Here is a 21070-nt window from a genome sequence, read left to right as displayed (position 1 = left end):
ACCATCTAGACAATTTGACCTTTACATGCATAGAAATAATATAGAGCACAACTGTTGCTCAAAAACACATTTTAACGGTAGGCGTATTCTGTGTATTCATTGTCAAATTCTGTTTTGGCCAACACTTGAACTGTGTGTTTATTAAGCCAAAATCTTCTATTTTTGCCAAAAAATCTGACAAATTTTGCTTTAGATTGTGCAAATATATCACAGTCAAATAGTGTCACCAAGGCTATGCTTATATTCACATTTTCAAAAAAGCATTTCTTCTGATGCTAAAAAAAATGTTATTGGTAATTACATCAGGCAATGTTTTAGTATTAATTGGTGAATTAAAAGGGCCAAATGAACCCATAAATGTACTTTTACCTTTATTCAGAACATTTAAAAACTAAAAGTATAAATGAATTGTCAATCATAGATCATATGGTGACCGTAACATATCTACTTTCGTTTATTTGTATTTTTAGGTTGTCTTTTCAATCCAGCTTCCTCCTTTTAGATTGGAGACAAGCAATTTAAGAGTATCTTTCTGGGAGATGCTTAAGTGAGGCATAATAAAAACTATTTCAAACTCCTTAACAACTTTTTTTATTGTGTAGCGTGAAAAATTACTCTCAAACTTTTAATATACCATGTATACTATAAGAAACAATAACAAACATACATGCAACAGAATGACCTGCATAAAAAATTAAGATCTTCTGATAAAAAGTTTATAAGGCAGAAAAACATCTTTTATTTTCCATCTATCAACTGCTGGAAAATAAAACTGGCTGTAGACAGCACTAATGATGCATATGTTATATTACAAAACCGTTTTGCATTTGACTAAAAATCTTAAATAAATAATCAAAACAAACATATTCTATAATCAGTCCTAAAGAAACCATTTTGTTTAGCATTGCATTTAAAATATGCACAACAGTTTATCTAAAATGATGACCTTTCATATTTCAGTAAAACAGGTTGTAGCTGGTGTCAAAAAGGGCATAATTGAAGAGTCTCTTTCATCTGTAAAACAAAGTACTAAAATACAAATCTAATGAGGAATATTTTGAGTCTATTTTGACCAATAATTTATATTTTAATACTGCAGATATCATCAGACGCTCTTTTATCAGTTATTTTACAATGACAGATAAACACCTTTTTCTTATCTTGATTTGTTAAAGCAACCAATTTATATAGTCTTTTTCATAGAAGTTAGTCCTACATTTCTGTATGATTTAAACATATAATACATGCTTACTGTCATAATTTAAAAATTTGAACATAAAAATCTAATTAAACTTTTGTTATACTGTGGCTCATTTTAATAGACATAAACATTTGAATATGTAACAGTCCTATGAAATCAAAGTGCTTGTGAGCACTGTAAGTAAAGATTGCTTTCAATATGCAATGTGAAATTAAATTTAAATATTGCACTAATTTGAGCTATGGACCACATTTAGGCAAAATTTTAAATTAGTTCAAAAACTTAAAAAATAAAATTCTCAAAGGTAGATATAAGAACTTGCTGATATTCACCTCCTCCACAACAACACAAAGTCTTCAAGTAATTGATTTAATAGGTCTATAGAAGGGCAGAAAATTGTGTGATAAAAACTTAGTTATCTTTTCTTACTCACTGTTTACAAGTGCATTCAGTACAATTAATATCCCTAGTTCCTTTACCATGAGGAGGCAAACATTCTATTCTTTCTTATTCTAAATAAGGATTTCTAAAGTAATCTACAGGATACTTCCTGTACACATCTGCTTTAGAAAAATAATACTGGGGGAAAATTTCTCTATTTTTAAACACAAAATTTATAAACAATTCTCTCTTTCAACATTCTGTCTAAGTATATTACAACCACATAATGTAACTGGAAGACGTTTCACTGCGATTTAGATCCAGCAATACACACCACAAATAAATCTTTCATGAAATTAAACAAGCTTGCTTCTTAAAAATGTAAAAATTAGCATGAAACATGTAAAAACATTATTGTAGTCATATGGAGATACTTTCTCCAGTTCATGGCAATGTAGCTTTAGAACAACTTTTTACATGATTCTTTTTTACCGAAACACCATTTACATTAAAAGTAAATATCTACTAATGTTTAATTTCAGTACAAAATTCCTGCTCTCTTCAGTTCAATTCACAATTCTGAAAACACCTATAAAATGTTTCCAAGTTAAGCTCCTCAAATCCTGTTCCCTTTCCAGCTCTGTATATATTCACCAATCACCAAAGGAATAAAATTAAGTAGTGCATCTCATCTAAATGAAATTTCCCATAATGCACTGTCTCAGAATCTATCATCAAAGGGAAAAAACCCCTTCAACAATGTATCTGATCATGTGTCTATTCTCTTTGATGATCTTGTTCATTTCTTACAGAGTCTGAAGTAAGAAATAAAATTTCCCACAATGCACTGTCTCAGAATCTATCATCAAATTGGAAAACCCCTTCAACAATGTATCTGATCATATGTCTCTTTTCTTTGATGATCTTGTTCATTTCCGCCTGAGTCTGTAGTAAGAAGTTCATAGGTACTTGGTTTACACCCATATAGTATGCTGAAAATAAAAACATTAGGATTAATTAACAAAGGCACCACATTTATTTGAGTGTTACTAAATAAACTTCACCACATTGTGCTAAAGTGCCAACATTGGTTGTTTGATTGTTGATTGCTTAACATCCAGTGACAAATATTTTGTGCATGTTCAGTACTTATGTTTTTGCGTTTTTGTTAGGGTTTTTCATATGATTATTGTGCATTTCAAACAGATTTTTACAGTTTTTTCTTATGCTATGCTGTTACACCACTGTCCCAGAGAAGAGGGAGGATTGAGCGATCAAGAATATGTTTTACCCAGCCATATTCTTTATGTGCCTGTTCAAAGTCTTATCTGTAATTCAGTGGTTGTCATTGGTTGCTGTCGGTTATTTTTGTGTTTCGTTTATTGTTTTGTTATAAATCAGGCTGTTTAGTTATCTCATTTGAATGGTTTCATATTTTATCACACCAGGGCCTTTAGTAGCTGACTTAACAGTATGGGTTTTGCTGCTTGCTAAAGGTTATACCGGTCATCTTTCGTTCACTGTGGATATTTGTCTGATTGGCAATCATACCACATCTCCTTATTTTATACCAAATTAAGAGAGAGGTGAAAGATACCAAAGGGATATTCAAATTAATAACTTGAAAACATACTGACAATGCCATGGCAGAAAAAGAAAAAAACTACTGTAAATTCAGAAATTATTGCGTGCATTTATTATTGCGATTTTGTCATTTAAGACTTAAATACGATTTTAATTTTTGCGATATTCCGAAAAAATCCTGTTTGATTCATATAAAAAATGTCAAAATGCGAGTTTTAATTATTGCGATGATAATCCTGTCGCATTTTTCGCAATAATAAAAACATCGCAATAATTTCTGAATTTACAGTATCAAAAGACAGACAACAGTATACAAATCCCAATATAGAATACTAGACTGAGCAACAAGAACCCCACCAAAAACCGAGAGTAATTTCGGAATCTCCAGAGAATTTTAAAATTATCTACTTACTAATTACTAATCATCTACTTACTTTCATCCTTACAACAAGTGTAGAATGCTGTCCATGCTGCTCCTGAGTAAATCTCCCTGGGTAATGGAAACTCATGGGTCAGATACAGTAACTCTCCTAGAAAACTGTATGCATGTCTGTATATATCCTGTAAACAATGATAAAATCAAAACCTATTGACCATAATGTACAGGTAAACAGAAATGGGAATTATATATCGATTAAATGATGATCGATTATTGGTGTTTAACGCCTCTTTCAGCACTATTGGCTACATTGTGGCGGCCAGTTTTATTGATGGAGGAATCTGTAATCACCAGAGAAAACCATGACATTGGCAGGAAAACTGGTAACTCTTGTCTAATAAGAATGGAGTTGAACGCACCTGCTGCTGTGCAAGGTTCAGACTCACAACCTCAGTGTTGACAGGCTAGTGATACAGTAGATGAACTACTTTCACCAAAAAAAAAAAAAAAACATCTCCATAAATTAATTTCTGTGAAGAGGGAAATTTTAACAAGAGGTTTGTTCTTGCTAATTTCGTGATTTACATAAAAATACAAAAATTTTCAGAAGGCCATAGCTAAGGACAACAAAAGGGAGTAAGGAACACCTCTTGAAGCTGGGTATTTTTGAATTCTTAACACAGCAAAAAAACAAAACACGTTACATTTTTTTGTTATTGCCTATATGAAAAGCAGTCATCTTTTTTTTAGAAAATACAACCAAGAAAATGAGGACCACAACAATGATAACACTACATAATAGTTATCTAATATAGGTCAATGAAACATAAAATGTAGATCTGAGTGACATAGTTTTTGTGAAAGGCTGCTAAACTCTCCTAGAATAGATGTAAACCTTAATATAGGTAAATGATATTGCAAAAGGCAAACTAAAATTTTTTATGAATGTTTTTTTTTCAAGACACTCAAGAGACCACACATAGACTTCAGTCACCTTTAATTGACACCACCTTGGTCCATTCATTACTTCATCAAAGGAGTACTGATTATTTGATCTCAGGGAAGAATACAACTCAAAGCCATCATAAATAACCTCAGTCTATTGATTCCATGCCCTCTGGCAACATACCACAGTAATAAATTTGGCAAGGAATTTTCTTTCTTTGCATACTGTATACATACTGGGGTACATGCCTTTTAATTAAAAGCAAATAACAAGGCCATTGTGATTCCCATAGCAGGAGATTCCAAGCTATGAGCTTGGAGTTCCAAGGTCAATAATATAAGTTTTTTTTAACTTAATTGGAAAAAATTTGAATAAATCAATTTTGTCAATTTTTGGCCCGGAAAGGATTAATTTTGTTCTATGACATTTTTGAGCTTGAAAAAATATTGATAGTTTTGAACTTTATCATTTGTTGGTTTGGAAAATATTTAGAGTTTTGGACTAAGTCATTTTTACAGGTCGGAAATAGTTTGGGTTCATTATAATTTCTTATACATCAATGTTTGAGGATTATGTGGGTATAGATCAACCACAAATTTATAAGTTCAACGAAGTACAAATTTTCGATAGCCTTGTATGCAGACTTTGACACAATCATGAAATCAAATATCTATTGTTCTTTAATCCACAAAAATTGGGGTGATCTCAGGTGCTCTGGAAGGGATAGCAGATCCTGCTCCATTAGTGGTGTGACATAGTTTTTGGGGTCTTTGATTGATGTCTTATTAATATTTAAATAATTGAATAATTGTAGATTTGCAGCTGCGACTTGGGACTTTTTCTGCTGGATTTTAAGTTTCCTTTTTTTCCTAATTTTCAATAAATAGATATAAGAAGATGTGGTATGAGTGCCAATGAGACAACTCTCCATCCAAGTCACAATTTGTAAAAGTAAACCATTATAGGTCAAAGTACAGCCTTCAACACGGAGCCTTGGCTCACACCGAACAGCACTCTATAAAGGGCCCCAAAAATGACTAGAGTAAAACCATTCAAACAGGAAAACCAACGGTCTAATCTATATAAAAAACAAGAAATGAGAAACACTTATGAACCTCATCATCAACAAACGACAACTACTGAACAACAGGTTCCTGACTTAGGACAGATGCAAACAAATGCAGCGGGTTTAAACGTTTTAACAGGTGCCAACCTTCACCCTAACCTGAAATAATAGTGTAACATTATTACATTACAACATAGAAAGACACATACAATTGTTAACACTGGTTTAAAATGTATAATTTGATCAGCTACTGGACTTATATTAAAACTTTGTGTATTAGTGTGGAACATTTTGTTCCTACTTTTTTTCAGATGTACTGTATAGAACATTTGCATGTCATTACTTCACAGGTCAAGAAATGATGACTTAAAGTCACATAATTATCATGTAAACCACACAGGAAGATGACGAAGACGACGTCTAGGTGTCATTTAAAAAGGATATGATTACTGAATACGTTTTGACATATTTTGACTGGACAAATCACTATCCTGATACACAAACTATACAATATTTAACATTGTCAGTGTGTCAATCATACTTTCAACAAGTTTACATAATATTCAATTGTCTTTAAAAAAAAAAAACTAGAATTGAGGAAAATAAAATTGACAAGACGCACAGATCTTCCTCACCAGGCATGTAACTTTAAATTAAAACTATACGTAATTTTTTTCTTAAATGTAAAAAAAAAAACCAAAATCTGTTGCAGTAGAAATTTTTGGATGACCAGTCAGTCCCCACCTGAGGAATGAAGGACAGACTCTATTATTTTGTGAAAATTAGGTAATTAGAAATGAAACATGAACTTCATCTGTAACAGAAGAACATGTTGGCGTTGGAAACACTCTGCAGTGACAACTGATCATGAGAAGCTACTAATACTTTTAAACTACTTAACTGGTAATTGTTTTTTTTTTATATAAATGAACTTTTGATAAATTCTAAGAAATTATCACAGGTCTAGACAATTATTTTTGATCAGGACACAAATTCATGAATGTTTAATAAAACCTCATTCTACCTAAATACTATAAATATATGTCTGAGGGTCTAGATGGTGTTTACAGAATAGAGAATAAAAAAAAAAATGGCAAAAAAAATAATTAAAAGAGAAAAATCAGCGAATAATATTGGGGTGCAAAAGAATAAATATCTGTGGAAAATAAAGGTTACTGTACTATAATACTGATAACAGACATGAACGATGTACAGATTAAAGAATTTCACATATAATTACAGATTGATTTAATAGTAAAATAATTTTCGTGAGAATTTTCAGAATAAGACTTATTAATTCAAGATAAACAAAAATGCCTCAAAAAATCAAAAAAATACAGAAATGAAGGACCCCTCATCCAGACCCCCATATATCATATCTTTCTCTAGAATATATTCAAAGGCTGTTTAACAGCTGACATAATACATCTCATATTAGACAAGGAAGTTTGAATCAGCCAATCAGAATGTTCCTGACAAAATGATGACATTCAAACAACTATAGACACTTTTGAACTCAAGGCAATTGTACAACACGATTTATTTTTAATCTGTTAAGCTATCCATAGTGAGTGAATTTGTTCAATGAATGACTCTGTCATAATACAATCTTGTGGTATGTTAGGAATCAATCATAATCATTTTTTTCTTTTTAATTTTGGCGTTTTCTGGAAATTAATGACTTTGATTTCACAATATTCTTGGCATCAGCATTCAAAGCAACGTCCATATATATACCAATGCCAGCTGACCAATTCCATATTTAAAAGGTTAAACTCAATATATTTTTTAAAGAATAAAATTTGAGGCTAAATTTACTATCACCATGTTAATATTAAACTATTTCCCAGAAATACAAGGTGAATGGTACTGTACAGACCTGTCAACTCAATTTGTGGGGAATTTCCCCCATGAGAGGCATTAACCTTACACTTGAAATCCTCAATTATATGACATAAATACCCCCAAAAAGGCATTCAAAAGAGATAATATACATTTAAGCACATATATACTCATTCAAAACTATAGAATTTTATATAAAAAACTTTTATGCCATGTATGACAGTCTGGATAGGGGGTCCTTCATTTCTTTATTATTTAACTTTTTATACCACTTTTCTGTACTCTTTTGCCTTTTTTACCCTTATTCTCTATTCTTTATATTTCAGCACCTCATTATTCTTTATTGTTTATATTTTGGCTATTTTTCTCTATTCGTTAGATTTCTGGCCCTTTATTCTGCACTTTTTGCCCATTATTCTCTAATCTGTAAACCCCATCCAGACCCTCGTGTGTATGAAATGCATTAGGTCTTCATGGAGATTTTAAAAAGTTGCTAGGTATGAATGTAATGACAGAAAGTTAACACAGTAGTAAATAAGCCCCTGGCAGAGAAATAACCTGTACTGTATTGAACTTTAGACAGGATGGGAACGTTTTCATGACAAGCACCTAAGGTAAAAATAGTCAGTGTAATTCCATTTAAAAGCGTGAAGAAATTTGTAAAGTTATGGTGGCATAATCTTTTAGAACAGACATTAAGTCTTTTCTGCTACTCAAATATAAAAATATCACAGTTCATGGGTACTTCGGTATAAACAGCAAAGTCAATGTTGAATTGTAATTTTACAATACCACATTTTCCCACCCAAATTTTGGTAACAGTAATGTTTATCTTTCATATTCCAATACAGCTTTTATATATATTTTTAAATAAAGGAAGAATGTGTCTGAGGACACGAATGCCCCAGTTCAAGCTTTGTAATGAAAATGGGATAGATGGACAGAAAGACGAATGGTCAAAGGTAACATTTAATGCTCTCATCGCCTACGGCGGGGGCCTAAAAATTTACTGTGGATTCATTATCATTCGTCTCATACCAATTTTCATACATTTTGTGAATAAAGGTAAACAAATGAATTAAAATGAACAACAGAGTACAAGTACAAATTTTCTATAGGTTTGAATATAGAACTTGTTAATAAACAGCTGCTCCACGAGCGTATGATATGCCCGTCGTCTTGTGTGTGAGGTTTTATGCAAAAATCATAAATCATTTCTGAGATACAGCGCAACATGTGAAAACCCCCCTTTTTTTTTATAAAAAAATCAATAACTCTAAAATAAAATTTTGAATCATCACCAAAAAGAATGCAGATCTTTAGATTAATACAATTAAGAAGTGTGTAAAGTTTTAAGCAATAATCATAAATCGTTTTTGAGATACGGCCCGACATGTGACCCCCCCTTTTTTTACAAAAAACTCAATAACTCTAAAATAAAATTTTGAATCATCCCCAAAAAAGTATACAGATCTTTAGATTAATATAACTAAGAAGTGTGTAAAGTTTTAAGCAATAATCATAAATCGTTTTTGAGATACGGTGCGACATGTGAAAAAAACACCCCCTGTTTTAGTTACAAAGTCCCGTAACTCAAAAAGTTTTAATCTTATTTTCACCAAAAAGTTCACAGAACGTTTGACCATCATAAGAAACAACTGTATTAAGTTTCATGAAATTTGGATAAGTTGTTCTCAAGTTACTGTGCGACATGTGGACGCCGGACATTTGTTTACCATAATACGTCCCGTCAAAATTTTGACGGGTGTATAAAAACCAGAAAAATCAAGTTTTTACAAAAGTAAAAAAAAAAGTTCAATCCAAGAAAATTGGAATCCACAGTATTCCAATCCATAAAAACTTTTAAAAAATAGGGCGTTCTCCAATGAACAGATGGACCTCTATTAACATAAAGCAAAGTATGCCATTCATATCAGTGCTAGGACCATATTAAACTTGCAGTGAGTTGTGATATTTTGCTCCAAGTTGAAAGCCTCATAGCATCTATGAGCTGTAAAAAACAATAAAAGCATTGTTCCTTTGAGTTTGTCAAGTGTCATGAATTAATACACCATACCCACTTTGTATCCATTGAATTTTACAGTTGTATATTATACTCACTCAAACCATTTTTTCTTTGCATTGGAATAAAAAGTAACGCAAGATTCACAAATGATTAAGTATTTCTAATCAACAAATATAAATAACATAGATTGATTGATTAATTATTGCTTTCTAAATGCCCAATAGCAAATATTTCATACATTCTCAGGATAAGAAAAAAATCCCTCCAAAATCAATTAGGTAGGTTCTGTATAATTAGTATGAAGAAGAATGAAAGTGGGGGGCCTGGGGGACAGAGTAAGTTTGGTAAGGGCCCTATTTTGCCCTATATATTTTAACAGTGTACAAAAATTGATGAAAAGACATGTAAGAAAGTGAAACATTTTTGTCGAGCTTTTCTTATAGAGCATTGACATTTACACCCCAAAATCGCTAAAAATAAGGATTTTGGTGAAAATTGACAAAATCTTCTGGATTCTAATTACATTAAGGTCTAAGAAACATACAGAAATGGGTTGGACAACTTAAATATTCAATCAGACATTTAATTTGTTAAATCAAAAATATTGTCAAAAGATCTTTTTTGGCAACGTATATGGAATGTTTCAGGTCCTAAAACCTATGGAAATTGACCTGTTTTCGTTGAATTTCATGGCAAATCAAAACTCTGGCTTTTTGTGACGTCATAAAACAAGAGGCTCTCAAGAGCCTGAATCGCTCACCTGTATTTTAGAGGAGAAGATTTTTAAATGTTAGCAAACTTGATGAACAAATTGTGTAAAATTGTCTTTAAAGGGCAATAACTCCTTAAGGGGTCAATTGACAATTTTGGTCATTTTAACTTTTTTGTAGATCTTACTTTGCTGAACATCATTGCTGCTTACAGTTTATATATATCTATAATAATATTCAAAATAATAACAAAAAACTGCAAAATTTTGTTAAAACTACCAATTCGGTGGCAGCAACCCAACAATGGGTTTTTCGATTTGTCTGAAAATTTCAGAGCTGATAGATCTTGACCAATTGAACAATTTTACCTCTGTCAGATTTGCTCTAAAAGCTTTAGTTTTGGAGATATAAGCCAAAAACTGCATTTGACCCTTATGTTCTATTTTTAGCCATGGCGGCCATGTTTGTCTATGGAAACAAACTTCGGATACAATTTATAAACAAGATACCCTAAGGAACATTTAATTAAAGTTTGAAGGTAATTGGCCCAGTAGTTTCAGAGGAGAAGATTTTTAAATGTTAGCAAACTTGATGAACAAATTGTGTAAAATTGTCTTTAAAGGGCAATAACTCCTTAAGGGGTCAATTGACAATTATGGTCATATTAATTTTTTTGTAGATCTTACTTTGCTGAACATTATTGCTGCTTACAGTTGATATATATCTATAATAATATTCAAAATAATAACAAAAAACTGCAAAATTTTGTTAAAACTACCAATTCGGTGGCAGCAACCCAACAATGGGTTGTTCGATTCGTCTGAAAATTTCAGAGCTGATAGATCTTGACCAATTGAACAATTTTATCACATGTCAGATTTGCTCTAAAAGCTTTAGTTTTTGAGATATAAGCCAAAAACTGCATTTGACCCCTATGTTCTATTTTTAGCCATGGCGGCCATGTTTGTCTATGGATCAAAACTTCGGATACAATTTATAAACTAGATACCCTAAGGAACATTTAGTTAAAGTTTGAAGGTATTTGGCCCGACAGTTTCAGAGGAGAAGATTTTTTAAATAGTTTACGACGACGACAGACGACAACGGACGCCAAGTGATGGCATAAGCTCACATGGAGCCCTTTGGGCCCCGGTGAGCTAAAAAACGTTGAATCGTAAATTTTCAACAAAGAGACTGCTCCCTATCTAGTTATTGTTTTTGATTCTTTGTTATAAAAGTAAAAAATCCTTAATTAATTTTGCTTTGTAATGTGTTACTTACAGGACTCTTAGGCCAAAAAAAATAAATTATATGTGCTTCCAATTGCATGCCCCAAAAATAGGAGGTTGGGTAGACATTTTTTATCACAGTGAAAATAACTGATTTTTAAAAAGAATATTTTTCAGTAAAAAGTGAGGGTCAGAGCCTGTAAATTTAGGACATTTGCACCTTAGGACTAGGAGTATTGCAAGGGTTCTTTGATCATGCAAAGAATGACAATCTTAAGACTCACCTGAAACCATGAGCCAATGGAAACACATCTAGGTGTAGGTCTGAGAGGAATTTGCTGGTAGTGCTTCTCATTAGGTCTACCCAGTGCTAAAGCAGCCAATGCTAGGAATTCTTTGTCAATGATATGAAGATTTCTACCCCAGTTCTGTAGCAGGAAGTACCTCAGTAAGTAGACTATAAAACCGTTCTTTCTACCGTATCTGTCAAACCATACCACACCCTTACCAGCTGTAAAATAAAGCTGTTGATAGGTAGCTGTCTAACCACATCTAGCCAATCAAATATTTATTTTTGAAATAAATTAAAATTTGCCTTTTGGGTAATTATGGTGATCTTGTACACAAATTTCAAAAAGATATTGATTTGATAATAAGTAGCAATCAAGATTCAAATAAAATAGTTTGGTACTTGCATAAAAGTTGTATATGATATAAACATAAAATACTTATATGCAAGGGGAATTAACTCTTGTTATTCTTAATTGGCCGTTTCAAATCTCTCTATAAAAAGCTTCATATTTGAGTTGCAGCACATTAAGGTCAGAAATCTGAGCAGGTTTATTTATTTTCTACCTTAACCTCTATTCAAGCAGTAGGTGACAACTTTACTGCTATTATTCATATTTATTTAGGAATGTGTTGGATACAGTAAAACGGACCATACATTGACCTCTAGGTGTCTTTATTGTGTCATTGGGTTGCCGTCTCATTAGTGTGTACCCATCTCCTTTTATTAAAGATAAACCGCTATTTTCATTTTCTTTTTCAATGTATTCTGAAAAAGACATTAAATGTCTTTAAGTTGACAGACAGTTTTTTTTCAATTTAAAAGTGAAAAAAAAATGTTATACCATAAATGTGAAGGGTAATAATGAGAAATTCAAAAATATTTTTAGTTAGGCCTCAGTATCTTTTTGTTTGTTTTTCAGCTCTCTAAACTTTTGGTTTGTCATGTACCTGAAGAAATACTAGTATCCTAAATCATTTTAACCCTTTTATAATGAAATAAATGTCATATTCAGTGTTCTTGTATCTTTAAAGTTATGGGTGATGTTTGCATTGCATTTAAATTAAAACTAGAGGCTCTCAAGAGCCTGTGTCGCTCACCTGTATTTACTGATGCTTTGGAAATCATGTAAAATAAGGTTAAAATCATAATTAATAGTATTAGATATTAGATATTATAATGATATCTAAGATAATAACAAAAAACTGCAAAATTTTTGTAAAATTACTAACTCAGGGGCAGCAACTCAACAACGGGTTGTCAGATTCGTCTGAAAATTTCAGGGCAGATAAATCTAAATCTGATGAACATTTTTGCCACCTGTCAGTTTTGCTCTAAATGCTTTTATAAATTAGTTTCAGAGATATAAACCAAAAACTGCATTTTACCCCTATGTTCTATTTTTAACCAAGTCGGCCATGATGGTTGGAAGGCAGGGTCATCGGACAAATTTTTAAAACTAGATACCCTAATAATGATTATGGCCAAGTATGGTTAAATTTGTCTCAGTAGTTTCAGAGAAGAAGATTTTTGTAAAAGATTACAAAAATTTACAAAAAATTGTTAAAAATTGACTACTAAGGGCAATAACTCCTAAAGGGGTCGACTGACAATTTTGGTCATACAACTTATTTGTAGATCTTACTTTGCTGAACATTATTGCTGTTTACAGTTTATCTCTATCTATAATAATATTCAAGATAATAACCAAAATCTGCAAAATTTCCTTAAAATTACCAATTCAGGGGCAACAACCCAACAACAGGTTGTCAGATTTGTCTGAAAATTTCACGGCAGATAGATCTTGACCTGATAATCAGTTTTACACCTTCGGGCCAGGTGAGCTAAAAAAGAAGAGGCGAAAATTTATCACTTTTATAAGTTGTCTTTTATTGCAGGTACAAGTTTCAAAAATACTGTTAGATCTTACTGTATCTGTTTATATTTTTACTCACGTTCCTCTTGGTGAGACATGACATGATGGAAATGTTTCAGGTTCCAGAAGATCTTATCTTGTTGTATTTTGTGTATAACAGGGAGGTCAGAATCATCTGATGCCATTATCTGGAATATATAATAACACTTTAGTTTTTTTAAGTTTTTTCATAATATTAGTACTTGTATCAAATTAGGGTTATTCCATTAAAATGAAGGAAGGGATTTTGGAAGTCCCTTCCTACCCTCCATAATTGATTTACATGGAATAGCCCTTATGGATAGCATTTAAGTTGGCCACAAATAATTTTCAATCCTCCCTTTACTTGTATGCACATGTGTTTCTCCCTCTACTAAGTTCAATGTGTTACATTAACAAAATTGTTCAACAGAATAAAATTGTATCAAATTTGAGAAAAATGTTTAAGGAAGCATTCCTACAACCCTAGATATTTTAAGATGATGGAAATCCGTGTTTTGTGATGACTTGTACCAAACTTGCAGAATTTTTTGCTTTTGTTTCAGCAGTTCAATACATTTGTAGTATATAATCTTTTTTTCAACTTGTGGTATAGGTTTTCATATTTGCTACATTTAGAAAAAAATATTCTTTTCTTTCTTTTCTCTTACATGTCTTAATTTTGCTTCTATTCTAAAATTGTATGGTCAGTCTGGTACCTTTACTTGTGAAGATCTCTAGTAAAATCTTTTATTGAAACTTAAGGATGTACTTAGGTCAGGTTTAGGAATTTTTGTCAGATGTTCAGACTCCTTGGTTTTTTTCCTACGATTCAGGGTAAAACATTTTGCCCCATAACACCCATTTTTCTTTTTACATAAGACTTTAATAGCTCATAAAAGGTCATTTACCAAAATTTAAGCAGATTCTAGATTTCTACTCTTTCGATTTGAGACCCAAATAATAACGATGCAAATATAAGGTAAAACTCGGAGTCAGCCTTTTCCCGCCATTTTAAAAAAATTAAATATCTTGAAAAGGAGCTCCATAACCTATCAATATTTTTAGCTTATTTTGTTCCTTAACTAATGCTCTTCTGACTTAAAGTATCAATTTTTAATTCAAGACTTTTTTAATTTCACCTAAGTACATCCTTAAAGGAAATTACTTTTACCGGAGTAAATGGGCAAAAAAACTAGGCCTGATAAAGAAAGGTTCATATTGAGAGGGGTTTGATTAAAAGGGGACTACTGTTTTTCAAAATAAACTACAGTACTTACCCCAGCAGACTTAAAAGGCTCCCATGGATTTCTCCCATGTTCATTAACCAAACATTCCTGCCTTGGAAGGACTATGCGATAAATTCTACCTCGTAATTCTGCCAATGAGACTTCAACACAGGGCCATCCTTGAGAGTTGTCTTCAAGACACATCCGATGCCAGTAAAAGTTATTATGCATTGCCATGATGTTTGATGGAAGTGTACCACTAGTTATTCTCTCTCCAATCAGTTGTGAGAAGTAACCTTTTTGTGGAGGTTTCACTGTATCTTCTGAGTAGGATAATGTATAGAAATTCCGACTGTGCTGGACAGCATTACAAAACTGAGGATTTTGTCTCTGAAAAAGAAAATCATTCTAAACTAGTTGACAAGTAGTGACCTATTGCTCACTTCTGATACCCCATTTTAAGTATTAAATTATTTTGAAAACACTTTACAAGGATTAGCATGTTCACATGAAGCCTTATTAAAATTTTAGGAAGCTCTTATTTGTAGTTCCTTAGAAAAATGTGACAAAGGTTTCATACATGGCCTCTATATTTTAGTATAATATACAAGAATTTGGTAAACATGAAGCTGATGAGCAGTGAATGTGAAACTGTCACAGTGTATTAGACGGTATAGCATGTTGGCATGAAGCCTTATACCAAATACCAAATTTCAAGAACCTCTTAGTTGTAGTTCCCCAAAAATTTCATATATAGTCATTATATGTTAGAATATATACTCGGGGGAGCAACCTTGATACTTAATTGATAGGGGGTGCTGCTGAGTTTTGTTACCCCACCCTTATCATATAATTTAGATCTTAAAAATGTATACCTTTTCATATATTGCTTAGGTAAAAATGTAACCTTTTCCCATATTGGTTGGGTTTCGAGTGGTGTGTTGGAAAAGTGGAATTTTTAAGGCTAAGATTCTGTATGTAATGTTTACTTACAGCGAGACTTTCGGCTTTGAAAAAATGACAGGGCTTTTCATATACTAGTAATTGGAACTTTATTGACCTTATCATATATTTCTGATAGTTTTCCCAACCTATTCACATATTCTCAAGCCGGAAAAAAGTGACCTATTCCAGCGACACGTCCTATCATCTTGTATATAGGAAGTGTTTCTCCCGAGAATATATATAAGTATTCTTCAAACAGTATATTTGTTCTCGTACTAGGAACAAAAAAATTATTTATTTTGTAAAAATTATTTCCCTACTCCATGTTTACCTTACTACAAAATTATTTTTATTTACCTGTGTACATTTTTTTATTTGGCGGCATTTTGTGCAAGGTTATGGTTGTCTTTCTGATATTGTTTTATATTTAACCCCCTTGTTTTATCAATTTTGTATTTACATTGTGTCATAGATCAAATTTATTCGTTCAGTGTATGTTCACTTGTTTTTGTTAATATGTCTTTTGATTGAATTAAGCTATTTCAATTGATATTTTATAGTGTGTCTTTCTATGTTGTGATGGTACACTATTGTTTCAGGTAGGGTGAAGGATGGCACCTATTAAAACGTTTAAACCCGCTGCATTTGTTTGCACCTGTCCTAAGTCAGGAACCTGATGTTCAGTGGTTGTCGTTTGTTGATGTGGTTCATAAGTGTTTCTCGTTTCTCGTTTTTTATATAGATTAGACGGTTGGTTTTCCTGTTTGAATGGTTTTACACTAGTCATTTTTGGGGCCCTTTATAGCTTGCTGTTCGGTGTGAGCCAAGGCTCCATGTTGAAGGCTGTACTTTGACCTATATTGGTTTACTTTTACAAATTGTGACTTGGATGGAAAGTTGTCTCATTGGCACTCATACCACATCTTCTTATATCTATGTAAATGTAAAGAGATTTAATTGTTTTCAATGCCTTTAGTATGTAAACTTTTCTTACCATTGCATTATTAAGCACAGGATGATGATCAGCACTTTTATAATGCCATAACCAGCCAGCTATGTTCTGAATATTAGGGTGTCCTCGGATGTCTAGCTGTGCCTGAAGTCCGTTATGCATGAACTGTCCTGTAAAATCGTTACCAGCAACAACTGCCAATTCAACCAATAATTGATAATTTCTAAACTGAAAAAATATTATTTTAAAATAGTAAAAAAGATCAGTTCATATACAAATATTCATTGTTTATTAATACATGTAATACATATTTTTTATAGAGTGGAATGTTTTAAGTTCGTGCCAAAGTTGAGAAAAAACTAGGAAGTTGCAGCCATGTATTATGCAAGTAGTATTTGGGAGTTACAGCACAGATTGATCAGCATTCTAAATGTAATATTTGCTGCTGGACATTAAAAAACATCAATATATTCATTTCAGACCATTTTACTTTAATAGAGAAGAAGTATAAGTGTAAGAATAAGCCGTTTCAGAATCTAGTGCATCCTGGGTAATATTTTTAAAAACCTTCAAACATGTCAAAAAGACGTATTGATTGGTTGCAAACGTCCTAAAATCATGGCAATCATGTGACATCATTTTGATTTTTGTGTACTATCGATGAAATAATTCATTATCCTTACGATTTTGAAACGGTGACTGTGAATTGAAAAAGACTTCATTATAATACATGTAATAAGGAGAATTAATTCTTCCAGTGTAATTATTGAAATCAGTTTTAAATATTAAATTTATACCTTTAACATTTCCATAACCTTTGCAGGTCTTATCACCCCTACCATAAGTCTTAGTGGCTGTTCTGGTAAATCTCCTGGATACCCTAATTTCATATCATGGTTTTGATCAAATAGCTCTAATGGAATAAAACAAGAGTCTTTAAAGATACAAAAGTCAGAATCATTAGATAATATTGCATATGCCTGAGGTCTGTCTTTTAAAGCTTTAGCAATTATATAGTCTGCTTCTCCGGCTATTGCATGAATTATTGAACATCCTAGCTGTTTTAATGTGTGAAATATGTCAATTTCAAGCAAAACTGGCCTTATCAATATATCTTCTGGCAGATCTTGAATAAAAGTCACTCCACGACAAACGTCCATTATTTGGTTTAACTTTTCAACATCTGCATACTGCCTTTTCATCCATGTATCAATTTTTTGTCTTGTTGTCTCTGTACATGTTCCTTTTGCACCATCAACATAAAATAAAAGAGTGATGTCAAGCGCTTGCAGGTCTTTTACAAATTTTGTAATATAAGCCTCTAAAGTTCCATACTCTCCACCACAGATTCTTAAAAACTCATTATTACGATATTGCTGTAAACCATACCAGAATTTGTATATAAGAAATTGCTGAAATGAATAATAGTCCACTAAAATCTCAATTCCATTTTTCTCTCTTGCGACCTCAATCAGGTCAACCTGCTCTACACATTCATCCTGTCTTCTCAAGCATGTGGATAACAGTCCTCTCACACCCATTTTTGTCTATATATATAGTTATATTGATCTGAAATTATGAAAAATATTCTCAGCATGATTCAGTTTTCTCAAAGATACTCAATTGATACTGTAAAATCGTTTGAATAATATATCTAGACTTACTTTAATATCATGCTTAATTTTCAAAGACGAACACTAAACATGCTAATTGATTGATATTTTAGTCTAAGATACATGATTTGTTTTATTAGTTATTGGTTTTGAACTTTTTGGTTTTTCTCATTGTTAAAGGTCGTATGGTTGCTTACATACACTTCATTTGAACTCTGGTGGATAGTTGTCTCATTGGCAATCATACCACATCTCTTTAATTTTTAAGTTTGAGTTGTCGAAATCATATCACATCTTTTTTTTTTAATCAAGGACTTATTTACAAATAAAAGATATTAAGTCATTAACAACTTTATATTTAAAGCAGAAAGTAAGAAGAAATTAGCTTTCTCAAGATTTTTCTTGATGGTGGGGTGGGAATAGGATTAAAAAAAAATCTTTTGTCAATGAGATTATTCCTTTCAACTAACGTTTCTGCATATTCAGGATGCAGTATTAAATAATTCATTTTACATTTGAAAAAAAAAAAAAATAACCATGATAACAGTGGTAAAACTACATTTTCATTTGGTCTCCATACCCTCACCAGGAAGTAATTTTCAGGAATGCCCCAAAAATGCATGTATATAGTCATTATCACCACTTGGCAATTACACAAGATTTGATGATGTACATGTACATGTAAACCAGGGAAGATAAAAATTCAATAGCAATACCCATTAAAAGAATGTCCTTTATTTGATTTTTGTTCAATAAAGTGGGCTGAAACCCATTTTAATAGAGTATATATATATATATATACAGACATCTAATTGGAAGATGAAAATTTAGGACCCATTGATATAATCACATGTACATATTACCTTGGTGAAATATAACCCTTATGATATGACATATAAACAATCAGTGACCCATTGAAGATTCCAAAGGCCAGTCTGTGTATACCTTCATACAGGAGGAGATCCCACATGAGATGGATATTTGTCTCATTGTCAATCATACAAAATCTTTTTATTTTATATTTATGTTTGAGAAAGCTATTCTTAATACAAGATCATGTGATAAATCATATGAAATGACACAAAGATAGCCATGTATATATATAAGGAATTCATTTCAGAAAATGAAAAAAAAATCTGACAAGGAAGTAGCTGACAAGTAAAAATTTATCCAGCTTACAAAAACTCTATATTTAATAACATTTTCTTTATTCCTCTGAAACACCTCGATTGCAGATACAATATTATATTAATTATTTATGAATGTATTTGAATATAAACTCAGTGTGAAGATACAAAAGTACTGTAAGTGGTCAGTCATACAGAGACGTAAAAAAAAAAAAATTGTTAGCTACAAGTTATCATATTTAATAACAGCTATGGTTAGAATACTGGTTAATTTTCTGATACAAAATTCCTGTACAGTACAGAATCTGGGCTTTATTTTAATTCTTCTTTGTATGATCTTGATGATAACAAATTTTCTATTTCAACCAATAACTGTTTATTTTTTTGTTTGATAACAGTTACATGTACCATCAATTGACAATTCTGACAAATCATAAGGATATTATGAGGAATCATAATAAAAATTTAATCAATATGACCTTTATAAGAGGGTCGTAATGGGGGTACTTTCATGACGATTAACGGTAAAAAATCTTGCTTAATGAAGTTAACGGTAATTTTTGGTGCATGATGATAAAAAATTCGACTGATTTTGACGAATCATGTTAAATTCTTTCCAAAAATAACGGTAACGATTAATTTTTTGAGACCTCTGACAAATCATGACAAGGATATTTTGACGAATCAGGATAAAATTTTAACAAATTTGTTGCTTAAACGCCGTAGCCGAAAATGACTGTTTGACGCCTGACAGTAAAGGGCATTCCTACCCTCTTATAATAGGCGCATGAGTGGTAAACAGATAAAGAACATTACTTAATCCACTACCCACAAAAATGTGACATGACTGGCATGATCTCTATATCTGGACCACAACAGTTTTATCATCATTTTCAACTTTAGTGTTTTTCAAATAGTAATTACATTATACAAAACGTTTTTTTTTTATGTAGCACTAACCCCCAAGGGTGAGTGGAGAAGAGAAATATGGCTACTACAGGTCTTCTTCCGACCAGCAGTAAATCCCTTGCCAAAGTGGGTGTCCGTTTGGCTGTGCAGAATGCACATGTACAAGTACGCAGCCACGTCCGGTCAGTATGGGGATGTTAATTAATCTGATGCCTCATGTAGAGAGAGTACCACGCTCTCTGCACATTAAAAACCCTTGCAAAAACTCTTTGAGGGATCTGTAGGTGGCATGTTTCAAGGCAAAATTTCTGTCCCTATCCAATTTACCCTTATTTTCCAGTGGCAGTCTAAATTTCCCCCAACCTTCATCTTGGATGGCCTCTATAACAGGACCTGCCTATTGTATTTTTTGTTAATTTGTGCTCGTCCTGAACATGCATGAAATATTTGCCACTGGACGTTAAGCAACCAACAATCAATCAATCAATTTATGTAGCAAAAATAAAAATTCATTGACATGGGAGATAACTCTGTCATTTGTTTATGTTCCATTCCATTTTTATTATTACTTTTCATATTAGAAGTTCAACATACCACTTTCTATGTAAGATAATTATTAAAAAAAACTGCATCTGCTACCTCTGCAACGCTTGTCATACATAATTAATGCACTGGTAGGTTATTATGCAGTTGATATTTACAGACAGCCTTCAATCCAGTACCGGCGAACTCTTCAATGAAGAAGATC

At 32.1% G+C, this 21070-nt stretch overlaps 1 protein-coding gene across 1 annotated transcript; it reads right to left on the bottom strand.

Annotated features, from left to right (window-relative positions):
* Window positions 1-572: 572 nt before the first annotated feature.
* Window positions 573-21054, bottom strand: LOC127720383 (uncharacterized). Its single transcript, XM_052226968.1, has 8 exons — window positions 20917-21054; window positions 17471-18242; window positions 16716-16901; window positions 14828-15166; window positions 13609-13717; window positions 11649-11875; window positions 3601-3727; window positions 573-2574 (listed from the first exon to the last, which is right to left on the bottom strand). Exons 2-8 carry the CDS (start codon window positions 18212-18214, stop codon window positions 2435-2437), a joined length of 1872 nt encoding a protein of 623 aa, XP_052082928.1. The 5' UTR covers window positions 18215-18242; window positions 20917-21054; the 3' UTR covers window positions 573-2434.
* Window positions 21055-21070: the final 16 nt, after the last annotated feature.

This window comes from Mytilus californianus, unplaced genomic scaffold (genome assembly GCF_021869535.1).
Source record: "Mytilus californianus isolate M0D057914Y unplaced genomic scaffold, xbMytCali1.0.p SCAF_11, whole genome shotgun sequence".
NCBI lineage: Eukaryota > Metazoa > Mollusca > Bivalvia > Mytilida > Mytilidae > Mytilus > Mytilus californianus.
This window is presented reverse-complemented; position numbering and strand designations above follow the sequence as displayed.

What these genes read in the sequence shown, in the direction of transcription:
- LOC127720383 (XM_052226968.1), bottom strand. Translation starts at nt 18,214, where the DNA reads ATGGGTGTGAGAGGACTGTTATCCACATGCTTGAGAAGACAGGATGAA. An exon ending in CTGTGCTTAATAATGCAATG is followed by an intron (nt 15,167 to 16,715) that starts GTAAGAAAAGTT and finishes TTTCTTTTTCAG; the next exon opens with AGACAAAATCCTCAGTTTTG. An exon ending in CATGTCTCACCAAGAGGAAC is followed by an intron (nt 11,876 to 13,608) that starts GTGAGTAAAAAT and finishes TTTATTTTACAG; the next exon opens with CTGGTAAGGGTGTGGTATGG.